The following is a 19059-nucleotide window of genomic DNA, read 5'->3' as shown; positions in this document are numbered from 1 at the left end:
AACTGGGGCATGTTGTTAAGTGATAGTGACAAAAAAAACAACTTATTGCTCAATGCTATTAAAATGATCATATAAAATGCATTTTGGATAGGTTATTTACGTTTGTGTAGCTGCATCTTCGTAGCAGTTTGTTATCAATATTGGAACAGACTTTGGATCGTTTGTTTATCTGGTTACTTGTTGCTTACTGGACTACGAGTGGTAGCGTTTCAGGAATCCAAGAAAGGACTGATTATAAGAAAATGAGAAAAAATGTCTGAACCGAGGTCCAGTTTTCTTCACATTGGGGATATTGTCTCCCTGTACGCTGAAGGAACAGTCAATGGCTTCATTAGCACTTTGGGGTAAGTATTTGCGATTCTTTGCTGGTATGCAATAATTTGATCTCATTCAAGTTTGAAGTAAACATTTGCAGGATTAAAAATACAAATAAAAAACAAATATATTTATTAAAATGTGCAAACCTATATACATTAAGCAGGAATTGTCATATCTGCGTGTGTTACGCACACTGCAGCTTGGAGGTAGTGTTTGTTAAGAACGAAGTAGGAAGTGATCAGACAGTTCACTAAAAAGGCCAGTGAAATAATGATTTTTAAATTTTTTTAAAATAATCTTTTTTAATTTTGTCTGTCTCCTATTGTATATTTTATCGTACAGATAGTTGACTGTGAATAGTACAAAACATATACTGTAAATGTACGGGTAACCGTTCTTTATGTAAAAACTTTTTTGCATATATCTAAAACCCGACTGGTGATTATCTCTTTGGGCCTTCATTTTGACAGATTGCCAGCATAATAGTTTTTTAATTTTTTTATTTTTTTTATTTGTAACATTGTGACAATGAAAAGTCGACTAGCCATTAAATATAATTGAGCACCACTTTTATTTCAAGCCTAATATTGTATGCTACGACTTCATCGTTTTAAATATGTTCAATATGGTAATAGTAATTTAAAATAATAAAGCACAACATTTTGTAAGACTAGTTTTTAAGAATTACCGTCTTCCAGTATAATTCAACTCTGAATTCCAATTGACAAAACAGTTTCTAGAGCTCAGATTGACCCACTCTGACCAAGACCCCATTTACTCTTCTATGCAGCCAGTAGAATGGCATATCAAAATAAGTGGTGTATAGTCAGTTTGTTGTTGTATACTCCATAGATCACTTTTTAACCTCTATAAACCCCGGTTACTGAAAAAGGACAACCTGCAATGTGTTTGTCTGCTTCCTATTTGTTACAGAGGCGAAACCCAGTGCTCCTTTAGAAACCAGGAAATGAAGATAATTATGTTAACTCTTCTGTCTGACTGCTAAAGTTGATCAGTTTAACTGCAACATGTTCCAGCTGGTTCAGGGTACTTCCATTTCTCCATCCCAGTGCATTGGTGTGTCTCAATTTGAATTCCAATTTTCAAATATTATTTCAATGTGGATTTTGTTACAAACCAAAAATGTTTCTTTTTTTTCGTTTTTTTAAATACTGTGTTCATAGAAAAAGGTGTCCCATTTGCTGAAAAATGTAACATTTAAAGGGCTAAAGTAAAAGTGTTTCAGTGAAGAACATAACTTTTGGTTACTAAATAATGATAACCTTAGTTGTCGAGCACAGGAAATGTGTCATAACAGTTTCCTATATTGGTCAGTGCTAGCAAAGTGCTATTGCTTACTGCAGAATCACTATCATGCAATGTGAAGGATGATTATTTTAATCCCACTATTAAAATAAAATATGAAATGACTAGTATTAAGTGTTTCAGCATGTATTTCCGTGCATATAATATGACAACATTCTAATTTAAGACTAGCCAAGACGTGTAACTTTCTTAAAGTCATGTGTCCACTTTTCTATATGTGGTAGTATTGAATTATTTGATTTTAATTAAAAAAAAATACTATAAATGCTTTTAAAAAAACACCAGTGGTCATATATTTGAATGGCTTTGTTTGTATTCAGACACACTTTCCCTTGAGAAAGGAGAATAATAACCTGGGTTGGTGTAGAGAAGTGCTGGCAATAACACTGTAGAAAGCTTGAGTGGTTACAGTGAGACACATTGCTTCAAAGCGAGTCGGTAAGGTTTTGAATTGTATACTAAAGTTCACCCCTGTAGCTGAAATTAATATGATACAGAAGAATCACACCCTTGCCTCTTTTGCGGAGCAGAGGGTTAAGCAGCAGGGGCTTTTGGGGAAATGTGTCAGACCTGCTTGCTGTCCCACCCACTTTTTGTAACAGGGATGGCTCCGTACTTCATGCTAGTAGAGACGCTGGCATGTCTTTGCAACAGACCCAAACACTTCATGTTTTGAAGCAAGGCTAATTTTCTAAGAGGAATACAATAATTGTGATGGAATAAAACTTGAAGCAACTTAGTTGCAGGAGGGGATCAGTTAATCTATTGCTCCGAATAGTTTCTTGCTTATTTTAATACAATTAAAAAAAAATTAATTTGAAAACTTAGGGCCTAAAATATGTGAAAAGGGTAGCAGGGCTTTATCTTTGAAATGTTACATACCATATCAAAATGACACTTGGTAAGAAGGTCTATATCAGGGGTCTCCAACCATGGTCCTGGAGAGCCCCTGTCCAGCAGGTTTTATAGGTGTCTTTACATCATTAGTCGCTTTAGATCTGGAACACCTGCTAATCTAGATTAATTAAGACAATAATTGGTTCAAATAAGTACCTGAGCGCTTGGTTGAAACAAAAACCAGCAGCCACAGTAGCTCTCCAGGACCAGGTTTGCAGACCCCTGGTCTATATAGACATTATCTTCAGAGAACAGAACAAAGCCTTTTTTTTATTTTTTTCTATATACATGAAGAAATAACATGACGGTAAATGCACTGTGGTCATATACATCTATCTTCACTTAATGTTTTATGAACAAAGATCCCTGTTTCTTGAACATTGTAAACACAGCAATGTGCTGCCAATTTGTGGTGAGAAACACTCCTATGCAAAAAATCCTGCATTGACAATCTCTTTCATTGAAAGTTTTACCCAGTGATTTGATTTCTTTTTAATAGGTAGCACTAGTAACTATTTATTTTGATGTCTTTGTAGTTATTTTAAAAACCTCCATAAGAGTACCTTGACTTGTTGTGAAGGGCTGTCTTGGGTCACAGGATGTACATAAACCCTTGTACTGACCTGTACATGCTGTCTACCAACAATCCCAGCACATCCTATAGAATGGGGCTGTGTTTCTAGAGTTGCCATGCCTTTAAATATGACACAACACCAATCTAGTTTGTGCAAATGTGCAAATATTAAACGTAATTTTAAGAGAACTTCCTTATTTGATAATAGGCATCTCTGTAAATATCAAAGCATTACCCTTTATTAATTGCCCATTTCCCATTCACACCCTTTGCTTTCTAAACAACTTGGTATCCTTCAGCACAGTTAAAGTTTGGACTGTAGATGCATTTAGCAGAAGCTCTAGTTGTAACTCTTGTTTTTGTTTTGTGTAGTTGCTAGATTATTCTGTACCAATGTAAATATAACTTATTAGTTAAAGAATGCAAAACATATGTGACCCAGCCACCTGTAGATTTTGCAGGAAAGGTGCAAGGCATGCAGGTTTTCTGTAATTCACTAATTCCGGGTGTCCGACTGCCTTGCAGATACCCTTATTAGTTTGCAGTTCTGCTTTAAGGGCTTTTCATACTAGCCATTTCAATCCAGGGTGACCCCGGGTCGAACAGCAAGTGCTTTCACATTGCCAGTTTCAACCTGAGACTAAACTGTTTTACCAGGGTGAGCTCACCCCTGACAGAAAGTAGGGTGGAAAATTCTCACGGAGGAAGCGTTGAAAATGAAATGTGAGTGCAACAGGGTTACGGTCGCCTCAGTTTGAAAACGCTCATGACAGCAGCCAAAAACAAGCGTCCCGGGGCGAATCTTGACCGAGAATTCTAGAGCATGGCAAATGTGAATGCATGCAGGGCTGAACTTGGGTTTTGGTGTTGTAGTGTGAAAAGCCCTTTAGAAAAGGGAATCTAACTTGAGTACCTACCTATCATGCAAATTCCCATGCTTATGTATCACTTGCCTGAATGAAATGCTGGTAGTGTTTTCAGGATTTCTACAAGGACTCCTGATACATGTCTGCATTGTCTGGGTGATATTGAGCATACAGAAGATAGATCTGAGTGTTTTGCCAATTTACAAAATCTATTCAATTGTGTGAGTGTGTGATTAAGTATGTCCTCTATGTCGGTTTGCCCGGTCAGACTGTTTTCAAGAGGTCACATGTAGCCCGTGCAGGGTTTAAAAGGGCTTTTGTGTTGTGACAAAGGAGAAGTAAAGATGAGGTTGAGCCTCTCACAAATGATATGAAGTCTAGCATTCCACTGAACATGTCCCAGTTTACTGTATTAATATACATAATCTTAAAGCAACTCTTACTGCTCACACCTGCTGTGTCAAAGTATCTAGATGGCGCTGTACATCTGACTGGTCATATTTTTGGATGAAATCTGCTGCCATCTGGTAATGTACATTGTTTATCACTACGTGGTCAGTAAGCATTGGGCTCAATTTGTAAACTATTATCTGCAATGTTAAATTTGCCATTTTATTATGATGGATCAGTGACATACAGAGAACCTAATTGCATTTTGGATTAAATTTATTTATTTATTTTTTTACATGTATAGGTATGACAAAGAGCCCGCCTCTGTGTGTATTTTCTGTATATGTTGCGTGTGGTGTTTTAATGTCGGTGTATAGTCATCGGTACACAGGATATAAATGGGTCTGTGTAACACAAGTGTTTAAAATGTATATTTGTATTTAGGCACGAGGATTGCACAGCACTTCACGTACAAGTAAAATGTAATATGTAAGCACGGGGAATTGCACATTTATTAATTCACATGCAGTTGTACCGCAACTCCAATTGAATGATTGATTAGCAGTCGAGTCTCGGTACAGCTGCATAAAAGCAGCATGTTTTCACTCACTCGGGGTTGTGTGTTCAGTGAGTGGAGAACGGGATTAGAGACGGATGTAAAGAGAATAATAATAATCGTTAAAAGGAAGCTCACAGTGTTTTGTCTGTATAGTCCGTTTTGTTTGTCTTTTGTTTTGGCGACGAGTGTCGTGTCCTGTATTTTTGTATGTTACAACCGTTTATTTTCTGTCTGTTCTGGTCACTCATTAAATTAACCTAATACATTCTTGGAACAAAACCAGAATCAATGATTTAAAGCACCTGTCAGAGTGCAGTGCTTCTCATATTGGGAACTGTGTTCAACTGAAAATGACTGGAAATATTAATATTGGTACTTAGATTGATGAAGGTTACCATATTTCCATGCAAAGGCATTTTGTGCAGAAGAATAGGTGTGTTACTGCATCGGGTTCTGTGGAAGTCATGAGCTGCCACTGAGAGGTCATGATGAGAGAGAGACTTCTTTAAATCGAGGAGTGTTTCTATATTTGGTAGATGCCATTTCTCAAGACAATCAGTTAGCTGATAACCTTGCAAATGCAACTGTGTTTAAAAATACGTCAAAGACCATGCAGAAAATTAAAACTGAAGTTTCAAATGCAGGCTCTGTGTCAATACAAGTCGACGAAACGTCGTATCATATTGATTCCGAACGCTTCCATCAGTTTATGGATTTTCCCAATGAACATCTGCACATGGCAATGAAGTGTTACCCATTGCTGTACAAAGAAAAACTTCCAAGTGAACTAATGGTTTAGTACAGCAGTGCGGAACAATTTGAAAGTGTAAAAAGAGTTGAGACAAACTTCAGGACACTTTTTCAGAAACCTTACAACTGACGGCGATCACCCTTACTTCCCCAGTAACAACAGCAGAATCAGAGAGATGGATGTTTCAATACATTGAAACGTTTAAAGACTTTCCTGCGCCATACAATGACCCAAGACACACTCAACACACTTGGTGTACTGTCGATCGAAAAGGAGCTTAACTTCAGTGTTTCTGGCTTTAACCATCAGTTCATAGAAGTGTTCTCTTCTCAAACAAATAAATAAGAGACTTTCATTTAATATAATTATGATGTTATTATGTACAACACACCTTTTAACTGAACACAATATTAGTAAATTCTGAAAAGAAATGTTGGTTTTAATAGCCCAGCCCCTCTAGTCTGTTCACTGCTCACATTTCAACAGAGCTTGTAGTCAGCAGGTGCCGATTTAAGTGAATGCTTATTCACAGATAAGAGATCTGCCAATTTTAAGTACAGTCTGTTTAAGGAATTCATAATAGCCATGTTATGTATAGGTACCAAATCTTCAGAAATTGTTTTTTTTTTTTTTTTAAATGTATTCCTAACCCTTTCTTTATTGGAGATCCCTGCATGACATTTCCCAGAATGTTATGGTGCTATGGGGGTACATTTCTTCTTAGAGCTGTTCGAAGTTGCAGCTCTGTTGTTAAAAAGTTTAAAATGTCATATCCGAATCTAAAACTGCCATGCTAATGGGGAGGTTTACGCTTACTGTTATTTTGTTTTGCTGCCTTTTAGCACCAAATAATCAAGCTATAATTAGACAGCTTTGAGGTCGTACAGCCATGGAAGGTGTTGATGTTTAACTAAATAGCTGTTAGAACGTTAGCCCGGGGGTATAATGAGTTAAAGTTGTGACCTTCTTGTCTTCTAGTGTAAGGCCTACCTGTTAACCTTATTATAAGTTAGTACGTTGTGTGTAGTGCTTTTCTTATTGTGTAGATGTCATCTCGTGCCGCTTGGGCAAGAGGATCATGCAAAGATGAGCAGTTCTAGCCATATAGCTATACAATAAGAGACCCCCTACACATGATGTATGAAGTTATTATAAATCACACAAACAAAGACTCAGGAATAGTTTGAAAATCGGTGGGTCCAAAATCAACATATCATGGTGAGACTGTAGTATTTATTAAAAATAAAAGTGCAGTCGGAGAAACATGTGTTTTTAAAAGTTTGTAGTGATTTTTGGTAATATTTTCTTTGGAGAAACTAGTGTGAAGTTCATCTAAATTTTAAAGAAGGAGAATTTAATAGGATAATCCATTTTAGAAAAGGTACCACGTATGTATTTTTTTTTTAATTTAATTAAAAAAAATATATTTTGATCATTTCAATTACTTCAGGGGGTCTGCGTACGGGCTGACGTACATTTTGTAAAGAAACATGTGTTGCACGAAACATATATTTTCATTTGAAAACAGATATCTGCTACAACACTAGGTTAATGGAAGTTCCCAGTTTGCTTGCCTTGCCTTATAGGAAGTATGTTACTACTTTACTTCCTTGTTTGTTGCACCCCAGCAGTGTCTTCTGGGTTAAAGAATATTACTGGCTGAAGTCTGTCAGTCAGTATGGGAAGCAACTAGAAACAAGCCAGTCAGAGGGTGGGTATGATGTTACACTCCGTGTGAAATGACCCAGGATGTGCAAGATAGTCTAAATGCATGGTTTGCAATTAGATATTTATTTAACCATGGTGTAGTACCAGATTTCATCTTTTAAAATGATAAAAACATTTGCTAAAATAAGTGTTACTCATCTGTTTACATACTCTGGTTGCAGTGATCTACTTTTTCAAGTTACTGATTTTTGTATTTGTAGTCATGTTGGGGAGTGTATAAACAAATAAAATATCTATTTTTTTCATTCAAACAAAATCCTAATGTGGGGCTTTATATAGCTGTCGAGCTAGGTAGTTTAGGCTGTTCTTTAAATTCACAACCACAGTTTGCAATTCTAATGCATTGATTTTTCTCATACTGTTTTCTGTTTTAAAAAAAAAAAAAAAAAAAAAAAAAAAAGGAAATGCGACCTACTTTAGCAACAATTACTATATGCTCTACTTTCCAAATTACAGTCTTACTCTTGCAGTTGGAAACAGACTCTCAAAGATCCCACAGTTGTTAAATAGAAAAAATAACATTAACTCAGACTTCACACCACTATCATTTAACAGGAAACTGGTTCCAGAGATTAAACAAAATAGTGGGCTGTGCTGATGAGAAGGGCATGTTCTTTTTATCTGCCATGTAGTGGTGAGGAAATTGGTTTTAGTAGATTTGGAACACTATCAGTTTTAAACCAAGCCCCTTTTTTAATTCACTCGGCAGGTTCACAAGCAGTAACTGAGAGTGATTTTCAACATGTCAATTTAAAAGGAAATAAAAAGGGCTTCCTTTGTCATTTCTAAATGAATCTATTTTCTGTGGAATATTACTGAGAAAATACTAACTACAGATGTAAGATGTTGTTCTTCCCAACAACACAGGAGGATTCTGTAGACATAGTGCATACAGTGGTGCCAATAGTGTACAATAAGTATTGACTCCCACTGCTACTCAGTTATTTGACAATGAAATAACTGTCAGTAACAATACAAATATATCAAAAAGCCAGTGCAACTGCACAGGGTCCCACACAGTGCTATTTTTCACATTTATATTTGCAGATGTTGCAACCATCATGTTCTTATCATTGTAGCTACCTGTGCCAGTAATCATTGTCTCACTGTCTTGAGAAATGTTTTGGGATGCATTTCAGTACAGCCTTTTGCAGTTCTATTCTGTGCGCACGATTCATTGGAAGTTTAGGAAGAAGCTGTTAACGGGTGCTGTCTGTAACATTGTTACAGTTCCATAGAATACCTGTTATTAGGCCATTGTTTTGCTTAAGGCTAGAATGACATGGGTTTTTTTTTTTTTCCATGATTGCGTATCATTTCATTGCTTTGGCCTTATTGCACTATTACCTTAGTTTGGGCACAGGGAATGTAACTTGCCGTAAGACTGTGTCCTTTTTGGTTTAAAGAACTTGCAAAAGAAACTGTTTTGCTGCTCTGAAATGGAAATAGCCCATTTCCCAGTATTTGGCGCTGTTGATATTTTCATTTTGTGTGCTCAGTAACTGTACTGTTTGAGTCATTGGTCATTTCAGTAAATCCACCTCATTCATCTTTATACTATATTTGATTGATTTGTGACCTGTGCACATACCAATCATACAGGTCCTTACTTGCAAACCACATGACCTTACCTTGCCTTAGTTAAATATTACTTTCATGTTGTGCTTTTGCACATGGCTTGATTGAATGTTTATTCATTCTGCCATACTGGTTAACCAGCATCTTCTCTGAGAGCATTTGTATAGCCAGCGTTCCAGATGGGCTGCGTAAAAAAACATTAATAACATATGATATTTAAATGTAATGCATAACAAATATGCAGAGCAATTTTGCTGCACAGCTTGAGTTCGCATGTTATCAGGCTTCTTGTACTTCCTGGCGTCACAATGGTCAATTGTGAATAAAATGCACGCGGAAGCTAGAGAATGCTGGGACAGCTAATTGTAGTCTGCCTGGGAATTGCCTGAAACATGTGACTAATAAGTCCTGGCTTTTCAATAAAAATAAATGTGTGATTGAATCCACTCTCTTGCAATGCATGTTTGTACCTGGACAATAAGAGACTGGATCCTTGATTTATCTGTGCCGTCACAATACCCCTCAACCTAACCTACCAATTTACCTATCTGTCAATGTGACAAAGTGCCCGCCCCTGTGTGTATTTTCTGTTATATGTTGCGTGTGGTGTGTTAAATGTTGGTGTATAGTCATTGGTACACGGGATATAAACGGGTCTGTGTAACACGAGTGTATATGTGTATTTAGGCACAAGGATTGCACAGCACTTCACGTGCAAGTAAAATGTAATAATATGTGAGCACGGGGAATTGCACTTTATTAATTCACGTGCAGTTGTACCGTGACTCCAGTTAAATGATTGATTAGCAATTGAGTCTCGGTACAGCTGCATAAAAGCTGCATGTTTTCACCCACTCGGTTGTGTGTTCGGTGAGTCGAGAACGGGATAGGAGATGGAGGTAATAATTGTAAAAGTAATAAGTAGTTAAATCTGCTCACCGTATTTTGTCTGTATAGTTTGTTTTGTTTGTCTTTTTATTTTGGCAACGAGTGCCGTTTCCTGTATTTTTGTTTGTTGCAACCTTTTTATTTTCTGTTCTGTTTATTTATTAAATGCTGAGCGAAAGCATTCGCTAAGCTCGACCAAACTCCACCTCTCTCTTTGTTTATTTTCCTGGCTCTGGTCTGATGCCACCCACTCCAGCCGTCTTTGTGACAGTGAACTACATTTTTGAAAGGTTAATCTGTACAATAAATACAGTCAGTATTCTGTGTTTTGGAGATGCTTTATATTGCTGTAGCAAGGTGATCAATAAGGAAAACAATATTATCTTTTTTTCTTTATAAATATACAGTATTTGCATGCAGGCCTTTTGTTAAGTACAGTACCTGTCAAACATTTGAGTACACCTGCTTGAAACCAGGTTTTTTGTGATTTTACGCTTTTAACTGTATAAACTTGTCTATAAACACTTAATATTTCATTATATGATACGTGTACTTATATAAGCTGATAATCATAAGTGAATTGCATTAAAAAATGTAATTTTTAAATGAAATTGTAAATCTTGTCAATTTCAATGAAATGGTCACCAAAAGCAAGGGGATTTCAGTCTGAAGCCCAAGTCAGTTAAAAGTCTGAAATGTGTATAACACGGTGTTAGAACACTGGCCTAAGTATAAAAGTGTCTTTGTTAGATGTTCTCTGGGTTAACTAGCATGTTACCTAATTAACCTTTTGTCACCAATTATTGTTAACAGGTGAGGGTCCATGATTACTATAAATATAGGTAGCATAGGCACAAGTTTGTCATTCCTGAATGTAAGGGAGCAGAAAATGGCAAAATACGCTCAGTTAAGCAAAGAAAAAAGACAGTCTGTAATTTAAGAAATGAAGGTCAATCTTTAAGACAAATCCCAAGAACTTTGCAAGTGTCTGTAACAGCTATGGCCAAGACCATCAAACGATTTGAAGAAACTGGCACTCATGAGGACTGAACAAGGTCAGGCAGGCCAAGGGTGACCTCAGAATCAGAGAACAAGTTCATTTGAGTCACAAGTCTGCGAAACTGGCGAATAACTGCCCCTGAAATACAAGCTGAGCTAAATGCTACTAGAAGTACAGATGTTTCAACATCAACTATTCAGAGGAGATTGCGTGAAGCTGGCCTAACTGGAAGAACTGCTGCAAAGAAACCATTGTTAAGAGCACAGAATAAGAGGAAGAGACTTGCCTGGGCCAAAAAACACAGAAACTGGATGTTTGAGGAGTGGAACTTGGTCTTATGGACTGATGAGTCAAAATTTGAAATATTTGGGTCCAACTGCCGAGTATTTTAGATGCAGAGAGGGTGAACGCATGAGTTCTGCATGTGTGGTTCCCACTGTCAAGCATGGAGGAGGCAGTGTCATGGTCTGGGGTTGCTTTGTTGGTGACAGAGTTGATGATCTTTACCAAGTCCATGGCAAGCTCAACCAGCATGGCTATCATAGCATACTTCAGAGACATGCCATTCCATCAGGATTACGGCTAGTTGGGCAGCCCTTCATTCTTCTGCAAGATAATGACCCGAAACACACCTCAAAGTTGTGCAAGAATTATCTGGCGAAGAAGGAAAGTGAAGGACAACTCAATCTAATGACCTGGCCTGCCCAGTCTCCAGACCTCAGTCCCATAGAACTTGTATGGGACGAACTGGACAGAAGAGTCAAAGCAAAGCCACCCACAAGTGCCCTACATCTCTGGGAATTGCTGCAGAAGAGCTGGGAAGACATGTTGGCAAAGGGTGGCTATTTTGAGGAATCCAAGATTTAGAGACAATTTTCAATTTTCTTGAACATTGCTTTGATACTCCTTTTGTTTTGTTTTGTGTATTGTAACATGTGTTTTCATTTTCAAGTATTTACAGAAATGTATACAACATAAAACATTGTCAGTTATGAAAAAACCTAGTTCCAGCAAGTGTACTCAAACTTTTGACTGGCACTGTATATTCCGTCTGCAGCATTTGTTTCACAGGCATATTGTTTGTGGTCAATAAAGCAAATAAGAACAATGGTTGCTTTTGTTTTTCTTGTAAGGCCACATCTTTGTACAGTAGTTCAATGTAAAATGACAGTTAAAATGTAAGGTTGTAGTTGCTAGCATTAAAGTATGTGCAGTATTTATTGTACTCATGACTTCAAGGGGATATTGCATTTTCTCACCCAAAATACATTTTACTCGCATAACGTAGAAATTGATGAGTGAATTACTCAAAGAACCAAATCCGTATGGGGAGTGCTACCTATAGTATAGATTTGTTTTCATTATAATTGTGCAAACAGTCACCACATGCAGTCTGCATCCTGTTAACAAAAGTGTATTTACCTTCCAGATTAGTGGATGACAGATGTGTAGTACAGCCAGATGCTGGGGATCTTGCCAATCCACCAAAGAAGTTCCGAGGTGAGTGAATACAGTGTATTCGTTTATGACAACATTCGTCCAAAAACTGGCACTCAACAGCACATCAGAACATTCAGATTTTTAAAAAACATTTATTTCTATTCAGAAAAATTCAAATTAATACAGGGGGTACAACAATGTTAGTTTTTGGACCCAGTGACCATAGCAACAGTAATTGCACATGGAAGAAAAAAGCAGGTGACCCAGACTTTGCTCACTTTCTCAAAATGCTCTGGTATGTGCCACTTTCTCCTATAGACAGTAATATTAATAATACTTTGTGAACAAGTGGGTGGCTGTGCGTTGTGAAAGGGTGATGTAGGTGCTCCAACCAGGACAAACACAAAGTTCACAATTCAGGTGGCGTAGTCGGTGGTAATAACTGGTTAACCCCAAGAGAGATCTCACCTGGGACTTGGTTTTCGGGATCGCAGTGTCCATCAAAGCCTGGACTTTGGTGGCGACGGGTTTCACCTGCCCATGTCCCATAATAAAAACTAAATACTGGGTTTCTTCTTTGGCAAATGCACATTTACCCAAGTTGGCTGTCTGTCAGGCTACCCTCAGAGACTGCAGGATGGCTGTGACCCTAGCCAAATGCTTTTGCCAGGTGGAGCTGAAAATCACCACATTATCAATGTACGCTGCTGCATATTCACGATGTATGCGTAAAACCTGGTCCATTAGTCTCTGAAAGGCAGCGGGCGCACCATGTAGCCCAAACGGCATGGTTGTGAAATGAAACAGACCATCATGGGTAGAAAATGCAGTTTTCTCACGTGATCTGTGGGTTAAGTGGATCTGCCAGTATCCCTTTGTCAGGTCCAAAGTCGAGATGGACCTCACCGTTACCAGTCTGTTGAGAAGCTCGTCGACCTGAGGCATGGGATATGCATCGAACTTGGCAATAGCGCTTACCTTGCGGAAATCAACACAGAAGCAGTTAATCATAATTGACTTTCCCTATAGCCCGAATCACCTCATATAGCCCCTGCCATTTAGCATATAGTTTTGATTCCAACGTGGGAAGAAGCAGCATTATCTTGTCTCCTGGTCGAAAGGTCCAATGCGTGCATTTTTGTTGTAATGCTGCTATTGCTGGTGCTGAGCCGTTGTTAGATTATCCTGGGCAAAACGACTGACCAAATCCAGGTGATTACGGAGTAGGAGCACATGCTGCACTACGTTTTTGGACGAGCCTTTGTGCTCCTCCAACCCCTCTCTCAACAGATCGAGGATGCCGCGAGGCTGTCGGCTGTACAAGAGCTCAAAGGGGGAGAACCCTGTTGAACTCTTCAGCACCTCTGCAAAAAGGAGGTAGGGAAGGAGTGCTGCCCAATGTTTCTGCTCTTGGTTCACAAATCGTCTCAGCATCTGTTTTAATGTTTGGTTAAAACGTTCAACCAAACCGTCCGACTGTGGATGATAAACAGATGTCTGGATGGGATGTATTTTTAACATTTTATACACCTGCTGTACTGTTCAAGACAGAAAGTTAGTCCCATGATCAGTCAGTATCTCTTTGGGGATCCCTACTCTCGACATAATTGGCACTAGTTCTTTGGGTATTGCAGTGGCACTAGTGGATCTCAACGGAACTGCCTCCGGGTATCGCGTTGCATAATCTACCACTACTAATATATGCGTATACCCGGAATCAGAAGGTAGCAAAGGGCCCACTATGTCCATTGCAATGCGCTCAAAGGGGGTGGAAATGATTGGCAGTGGGACCAAAGGGGCGAGGCTCACTCGACCCGGCGCTACTCGCTGGCAGTCTGGGCATGTGGCTACATATTTCGACACTTTGCTATGAAGCCCTACCCAATAAAACCGAGCCAATATGAGTTCCCTCGTCTTGTCAGCTCCCAAGTGTCCTGCAAAGGGGATGTCATGCGCCAGCGTCATGACCTCGGGCCGACATGACGGAGGAACCATCAATTGTGTTACAGGCTGTCCTGTGCCCGTGGCAGGGTTTACCTTATACAGTAATTGTCCCTTGATAATGAAGTGCGGATATACTAGTGCCCCAGCGCCTTCAACATCCTTACCTTCAACAGACCGGACCTGTCCCCAAGCATGCACCAGTGTGGGGTCGTTTTTCTGGTCCCACACTAGGTCCACTCTTGAGCCCCACATGTCCGATATATTGAGAGGGGCCGGAGTAACATCTGCCCTGGAGGGTCCAGTAACCTCGCCCTCTCGTTCACACTGCGTACCGACTCCCTTCGAGTGGCGTTTGATATCATCTGCACGCTCCCCCACCAGCCCCCAGCCTCGTTTTAGAGATGCACCTTCCCATTTTTCGATTCGTCTCTCCTTTTTTGTTTTCCTAGGACGAAAAAGGGAAGAAAACGGGTCAGCTTGCTGGGGGAAAATCTCACCAATTGTTTCTCCTGCTTTATCTTCCACGGTTACGTGTGCGGTTGGGACTGCCTTTTGGACTCACTGGTAATGCAGTGAGTCGGGGTAGTAAATCTACCCCAGCTGGGGGCCAACCGCTGCCTCCGTGGTGAAGAGGTGGGTCGGCCCATTGGGATTGGTGGTTTAGCCGGTCGGGGTCCCAGGGGAAGAGGTGTTAGTGGTGGTGCTGTGGGTGCTGCTCCTCGGCTGGTGAGAGGAGGAAGAGGGGTCAGTCCTCAAATTCCTCCGCCAGTTTGACGGCGGCCTCCAGAGTGTCTGGGTTGTGCCGCCATACCCAGTCCTGTGTATCTGTGCCGACCACATGGCAGAACTGCTCCAGGACCATTACATGGAGCGCATGGTTGAGCCAGTGCACCATGTGATCCCACAGTTTCTGGGCGACCACCTGGGATGGGTCTCCCGTGGCCTCCAGTATTCCCAGTAAAGGCATCCGATGCGTTTCCCCCGTGATGTTGAGGTATTGGAGGATGGCCTGCTTGACCAGGTCGTACTGACTGACCTCTTCGTCAGCCATGGCTTGGTAGGCTGCTTGAGCCTCCCCGCTCAGGCAGGGGCCCAATTGACAATCAGTCAGTGTTAATAACAATGTTATTTATAAAATTGAGATGGTTCAAATGTGGTGCTTTTGTTTGCAGGGTTCCGTAAATTGTTAAAGGAGAGGAGAAAAGTCGGCGGAAAACATCGAAAACCAGAAGCCCTATCTGTCGAGAAAGTGCTCATATGTATCAAATGGTAGAAAAAAGTGTTGTATAGCAGAGACCAAAAGGTGGCACTGTTTTCATTTCTGTGCTGATGTTGATTATATAAATAACTAGCTGAAGTACCTACCCGGCTTTGATCGAGAAAATCCAATACAAATTTGGGGAATTGGTAACCTTATGGTTTCCTATAAGTTACCGTTCTTGGGTGTCGCACAATGCGCTTGGACCCCTTTTCCTTTTTTTAACTATTTTTTTGGTTTTTTACATTTATTCATTTTTTTTTTTTTTTAAATTTGTGTTATCTTCTTTTTGCTTTTGTGTGCACACTCAACTTTTGCCTTTCTTTCCTGGCTTTAACCGTTGTTCAAACAAGCTACAGCCCACTTACATTTGGCTAGAGTACTTCTCAAAAACTGATCACTGGCAATTATATGTAGGTCTTAATCTGTTTGAAAGTTTGGCAAAACGATCAATAACTTTGTTCTGTTCCTGTTGCACCTTCCTTTGTTTTTTACATTTTTAGTTTTTTTTTAGCCCAAAACATACTAGGTCCTAAGTCCTCACTACTATATTCATTTCCACAGACACGTTTGTTGGTGTAAGTGGGATTTCAAACTCAAACTCTGAAGATCTCATGACAGCTTTCCCTTGCAGCACTCCAAATGGAGTGAATTATAGAATTATAATTAAACGCTTATAGACATCACTGTGAAAAATATTGTTGAATTTGCACATGGACATGCAGGGCCTACAGGGGCCATTATGTATTTTACAAAAATTCCTTATGTTCTGCACTTCGATGGTGGATTTGCTCCAGGGTTGCACACGATATGCTGGTAAAATGCTTTTTTTTAAATACAGTTTCTGCCTGTTTATTTCCTGTATGAACGTCACACAAAGTAAACTTTATTTATTTTATTTTTTTATAAACAGACTGCCTTTTCAAAGTATGTCCTATGAACAGATATTCAGCACAGAAGCAATTCTGGAACGCAAAACAAGGAAAACAGGGGAACACCACAGAGGGAGCACTGCTGAAGAAACTACAGGTAGTCCTTCTATTACTAGCCTGATCAGTCAACAATGAACCTGCTGTGTGCAAATGCTGTTCCGTAGACCTGGATTCATTGTACAGTGATGTAGTAGATGATGCAAATAAGTGCATCTGTTTATCCTATTTTGAACTGGACAACACAATGGGGGTGTTTGTATTGGAAATCTCTGAGTGCATACATTACAGTATTTTACCAGGAAGCCTGTGGTCATGTATACACATATATATGCACACACCTGGCCAAGCTTTAGCCCTTCATTACAATACTGAACAGTTTTTGTAGTATAAATAAATAAATTGTTTTTAAAAAATGCCAATGCCAGTATTTATACTGTACGCTGAGTATACAGGCCCTGTGGCATACTACAAATTCACTTGATAGTTTAAAATGTATGTTCAGTCATCTACGGTACATCGTTGTGCTTTGATTGTGTGTTTACTTCTGCTGCCTCAAACAGTAAACCCTAGCGGTGACTATCTTTCTACTTTAAGGAATTGTAAAACCTTTTTTTTTTTTTTCAATAATCTCATTACTTTCAGCCCTTTTAATTGGTTGTTACTCTCTTACTATCACCTTGTTTCCAGCGTCTGCGTCTAGGTTCAGTTTCTATAGCAATTGCTAGCACACGTAGTTACATTAGACACATTCACATTTCTTGTAGGCTATGCAGTTAGAAAAGAAATACACAGTGAAAGCATTATTAACTGAAAATGTTATATAACTGGGCAGATCTCTGATAAGTGAAATGTTAATATTTATGTGTGTGGTGGTGTTCTGTTTGTGTATTTGTGTATTTACATGCTTGTGTGAGTAAATGATGTGGTTTTTGTTTTGGTTTTTACAGCATGCTGCCGAACTGGAACAGAAACAAAATGAATCGGAGAATAAAAAATTGCTTGGTGATATGGTTAAATACAGCAATGTCATACAGGTAAATACAATCCCCTTTTTATTTATTTTTTAAACTCCCCCATGAATGAAGTCATTTTTCAATGTTTAGCCGTTCATACAAGCACAGTTTATTTAAGGAAATATTGAACAAAGCTGTTAACGCAACCATAAAGAAGGTATTGTTAGCAATTTTCTAGATGAAGGTTTTTAATAGTGTGTAAATATTTTCAGTATGGGGTAAAAAAAAAAAAAAAAAAAGTTTCAGGATAAAAGATCAGGCTACATATTTCCTGCGACTGAACTTTGCCATTTTGATTTGAGTTGTTCCTTTTTTATTAGTTTTATTCCAGTTATTATCTGTGCCCTAAAGATAACATTGTAACTTGTGTACTGTTTCCCAGTGGCACGTGCTATTAGCTCCAAAAAACAAACAACTTTTTTTTTTTTTTTTTTTTTTTTTTTAACACATAACACATGTTTAACACATATTTGACTATGCTTATTATGATGCCTTACTGTTTTGTGGTGTATGGCTGTGATAGGGGCCATACTGTGCATTGCAAGCCATGTGCCTGAAAACCAGAAGGGTCCCTGTAAAACATGCTGCCATGGCATTACACAACTATTTAAAGGTTTCTAACTGTGAGAGTGGTCATCACATACTGTAGAAGTGTCAAGAAACATCTCTTTGGACATATTTAGGCTGTGCTGATTATCACTGGTAAGTAAATGCACCTGTTACATTGTCTTACAAGGGGCTTGGTATGCTGCTGGAAATGGTAATGGTAAGCACCTGTTGAAAATTAACATATGGCCATTGCTGTAAGTAGTGGGCACAAGAGCTGAACCGATGCCCCTGCTTGGTGCAAGTAGGTGCTGGACCAAGCCTTGAAAATGTGACAGTTGTAACATTGGTGAAGGTGCTGTCCTTCAGGTGAAGGATACTGTTGTAGTCTGTTGCTCAGTATAGTATGTTAAATATCTTGTGGTACTGTTTTAAAGAATGTTAACTCCTGTACATATCAAATTCTAGGATCAATAATTTTTCCCTGGTCTGACATACTGTATTAGATATAGTTGACCTGAAACCTGGGTGAATGGGTGTTATTTGGTCATATTTACAGTAGTTAATTTTTTATTCGAAGCAGTTGTTTGATGGTGTTATACCCTATTTGAATCGAATACCCTATTTCTGTCAGTGTTAATATTAGTGTACAGCAGAATTCCTCAATTGGCAGCCTGTGGGCTGGTTGCCTTCCTTTTGGCCCGTCGTGCGTCGGCTTTCCTTCATTACAAAGCTGTAATTGCTGATACGCACGATTGTAATGTCGTGGCTATCTACAGAGTATTTGTGCCCCTTAGCAAGTTTTTTTTTTTTTTTTGGCAACCTAACCAGGAACAAGTTAGCTGATTGGACAGCTTTCATTCTGATGAAATTTCATTTTGGCATGCATCACAAATCCCATTTAGCTTAGTGTTAGTGCAATATGAAAACGGCAGTATGGAGTAATATTATTTTCTTTAGTGCAGAGAAACTATCTGAATATTCTTACAGACATTGCTTCACATTAATTTCGAAGGCAAAAATCACTCGAAAATGCTTCAGACTTTCCAAA

At 38.9% G+C, this 19059-nt stretch overlaps 1 protein-coding gene across 2 annotated transcripts in view; it reads left to right on the top strand.

Annotated features, from left to right (window-relative positions):
• Positions 1-78: 78 nt before the first annotated feature.
• Positions 79-19059, top strand: part of LOC121318388 (inositol 1,4,5-trisphosphate receptor type 2-like) — a 143082-nt gene continuing 124101 nt past the window's right edge. For both annotated transcript variants that reach the window (XM_041254988.1, XM_041254987.1), the window contains exons 1-4: positions 79-344; positions 12305-12375; positions 16431-16546; positions 17397-17483. In XM_041254988.1, the coding sequence (XP_041110922.1) occupies positions 253-344; positions 12305-12375; positions 16431-16546; positions 17397-17483 (366 nt within the window). In that variant the 5' untranslated portion in view covers positions 79-252. The remainder of the gene's footprint in view (positions 345-12304; positions 12376-16430; positions 16547-17396; positions 17484-19059) is intronic.

Source organism: Polyodon spathula, chromosome 7, assembly GCF_017654505.1.
Source record: "Polyodon spathula isolate WHYD16114869_AA chromosome 7, ASM1765450v1, whole genome shotgun sequence".
Classification (NCBI taxonomy): domain Eukaryota; kingdom Metazoa; phylum Chordata; class Actinopteri; order Acipenseriformes; family Polyodontidae; genus Polyodon; species Polyodon spathula.
This window is presented reverse-complemented; position numbering and strand designations above follow the sequence as displayed.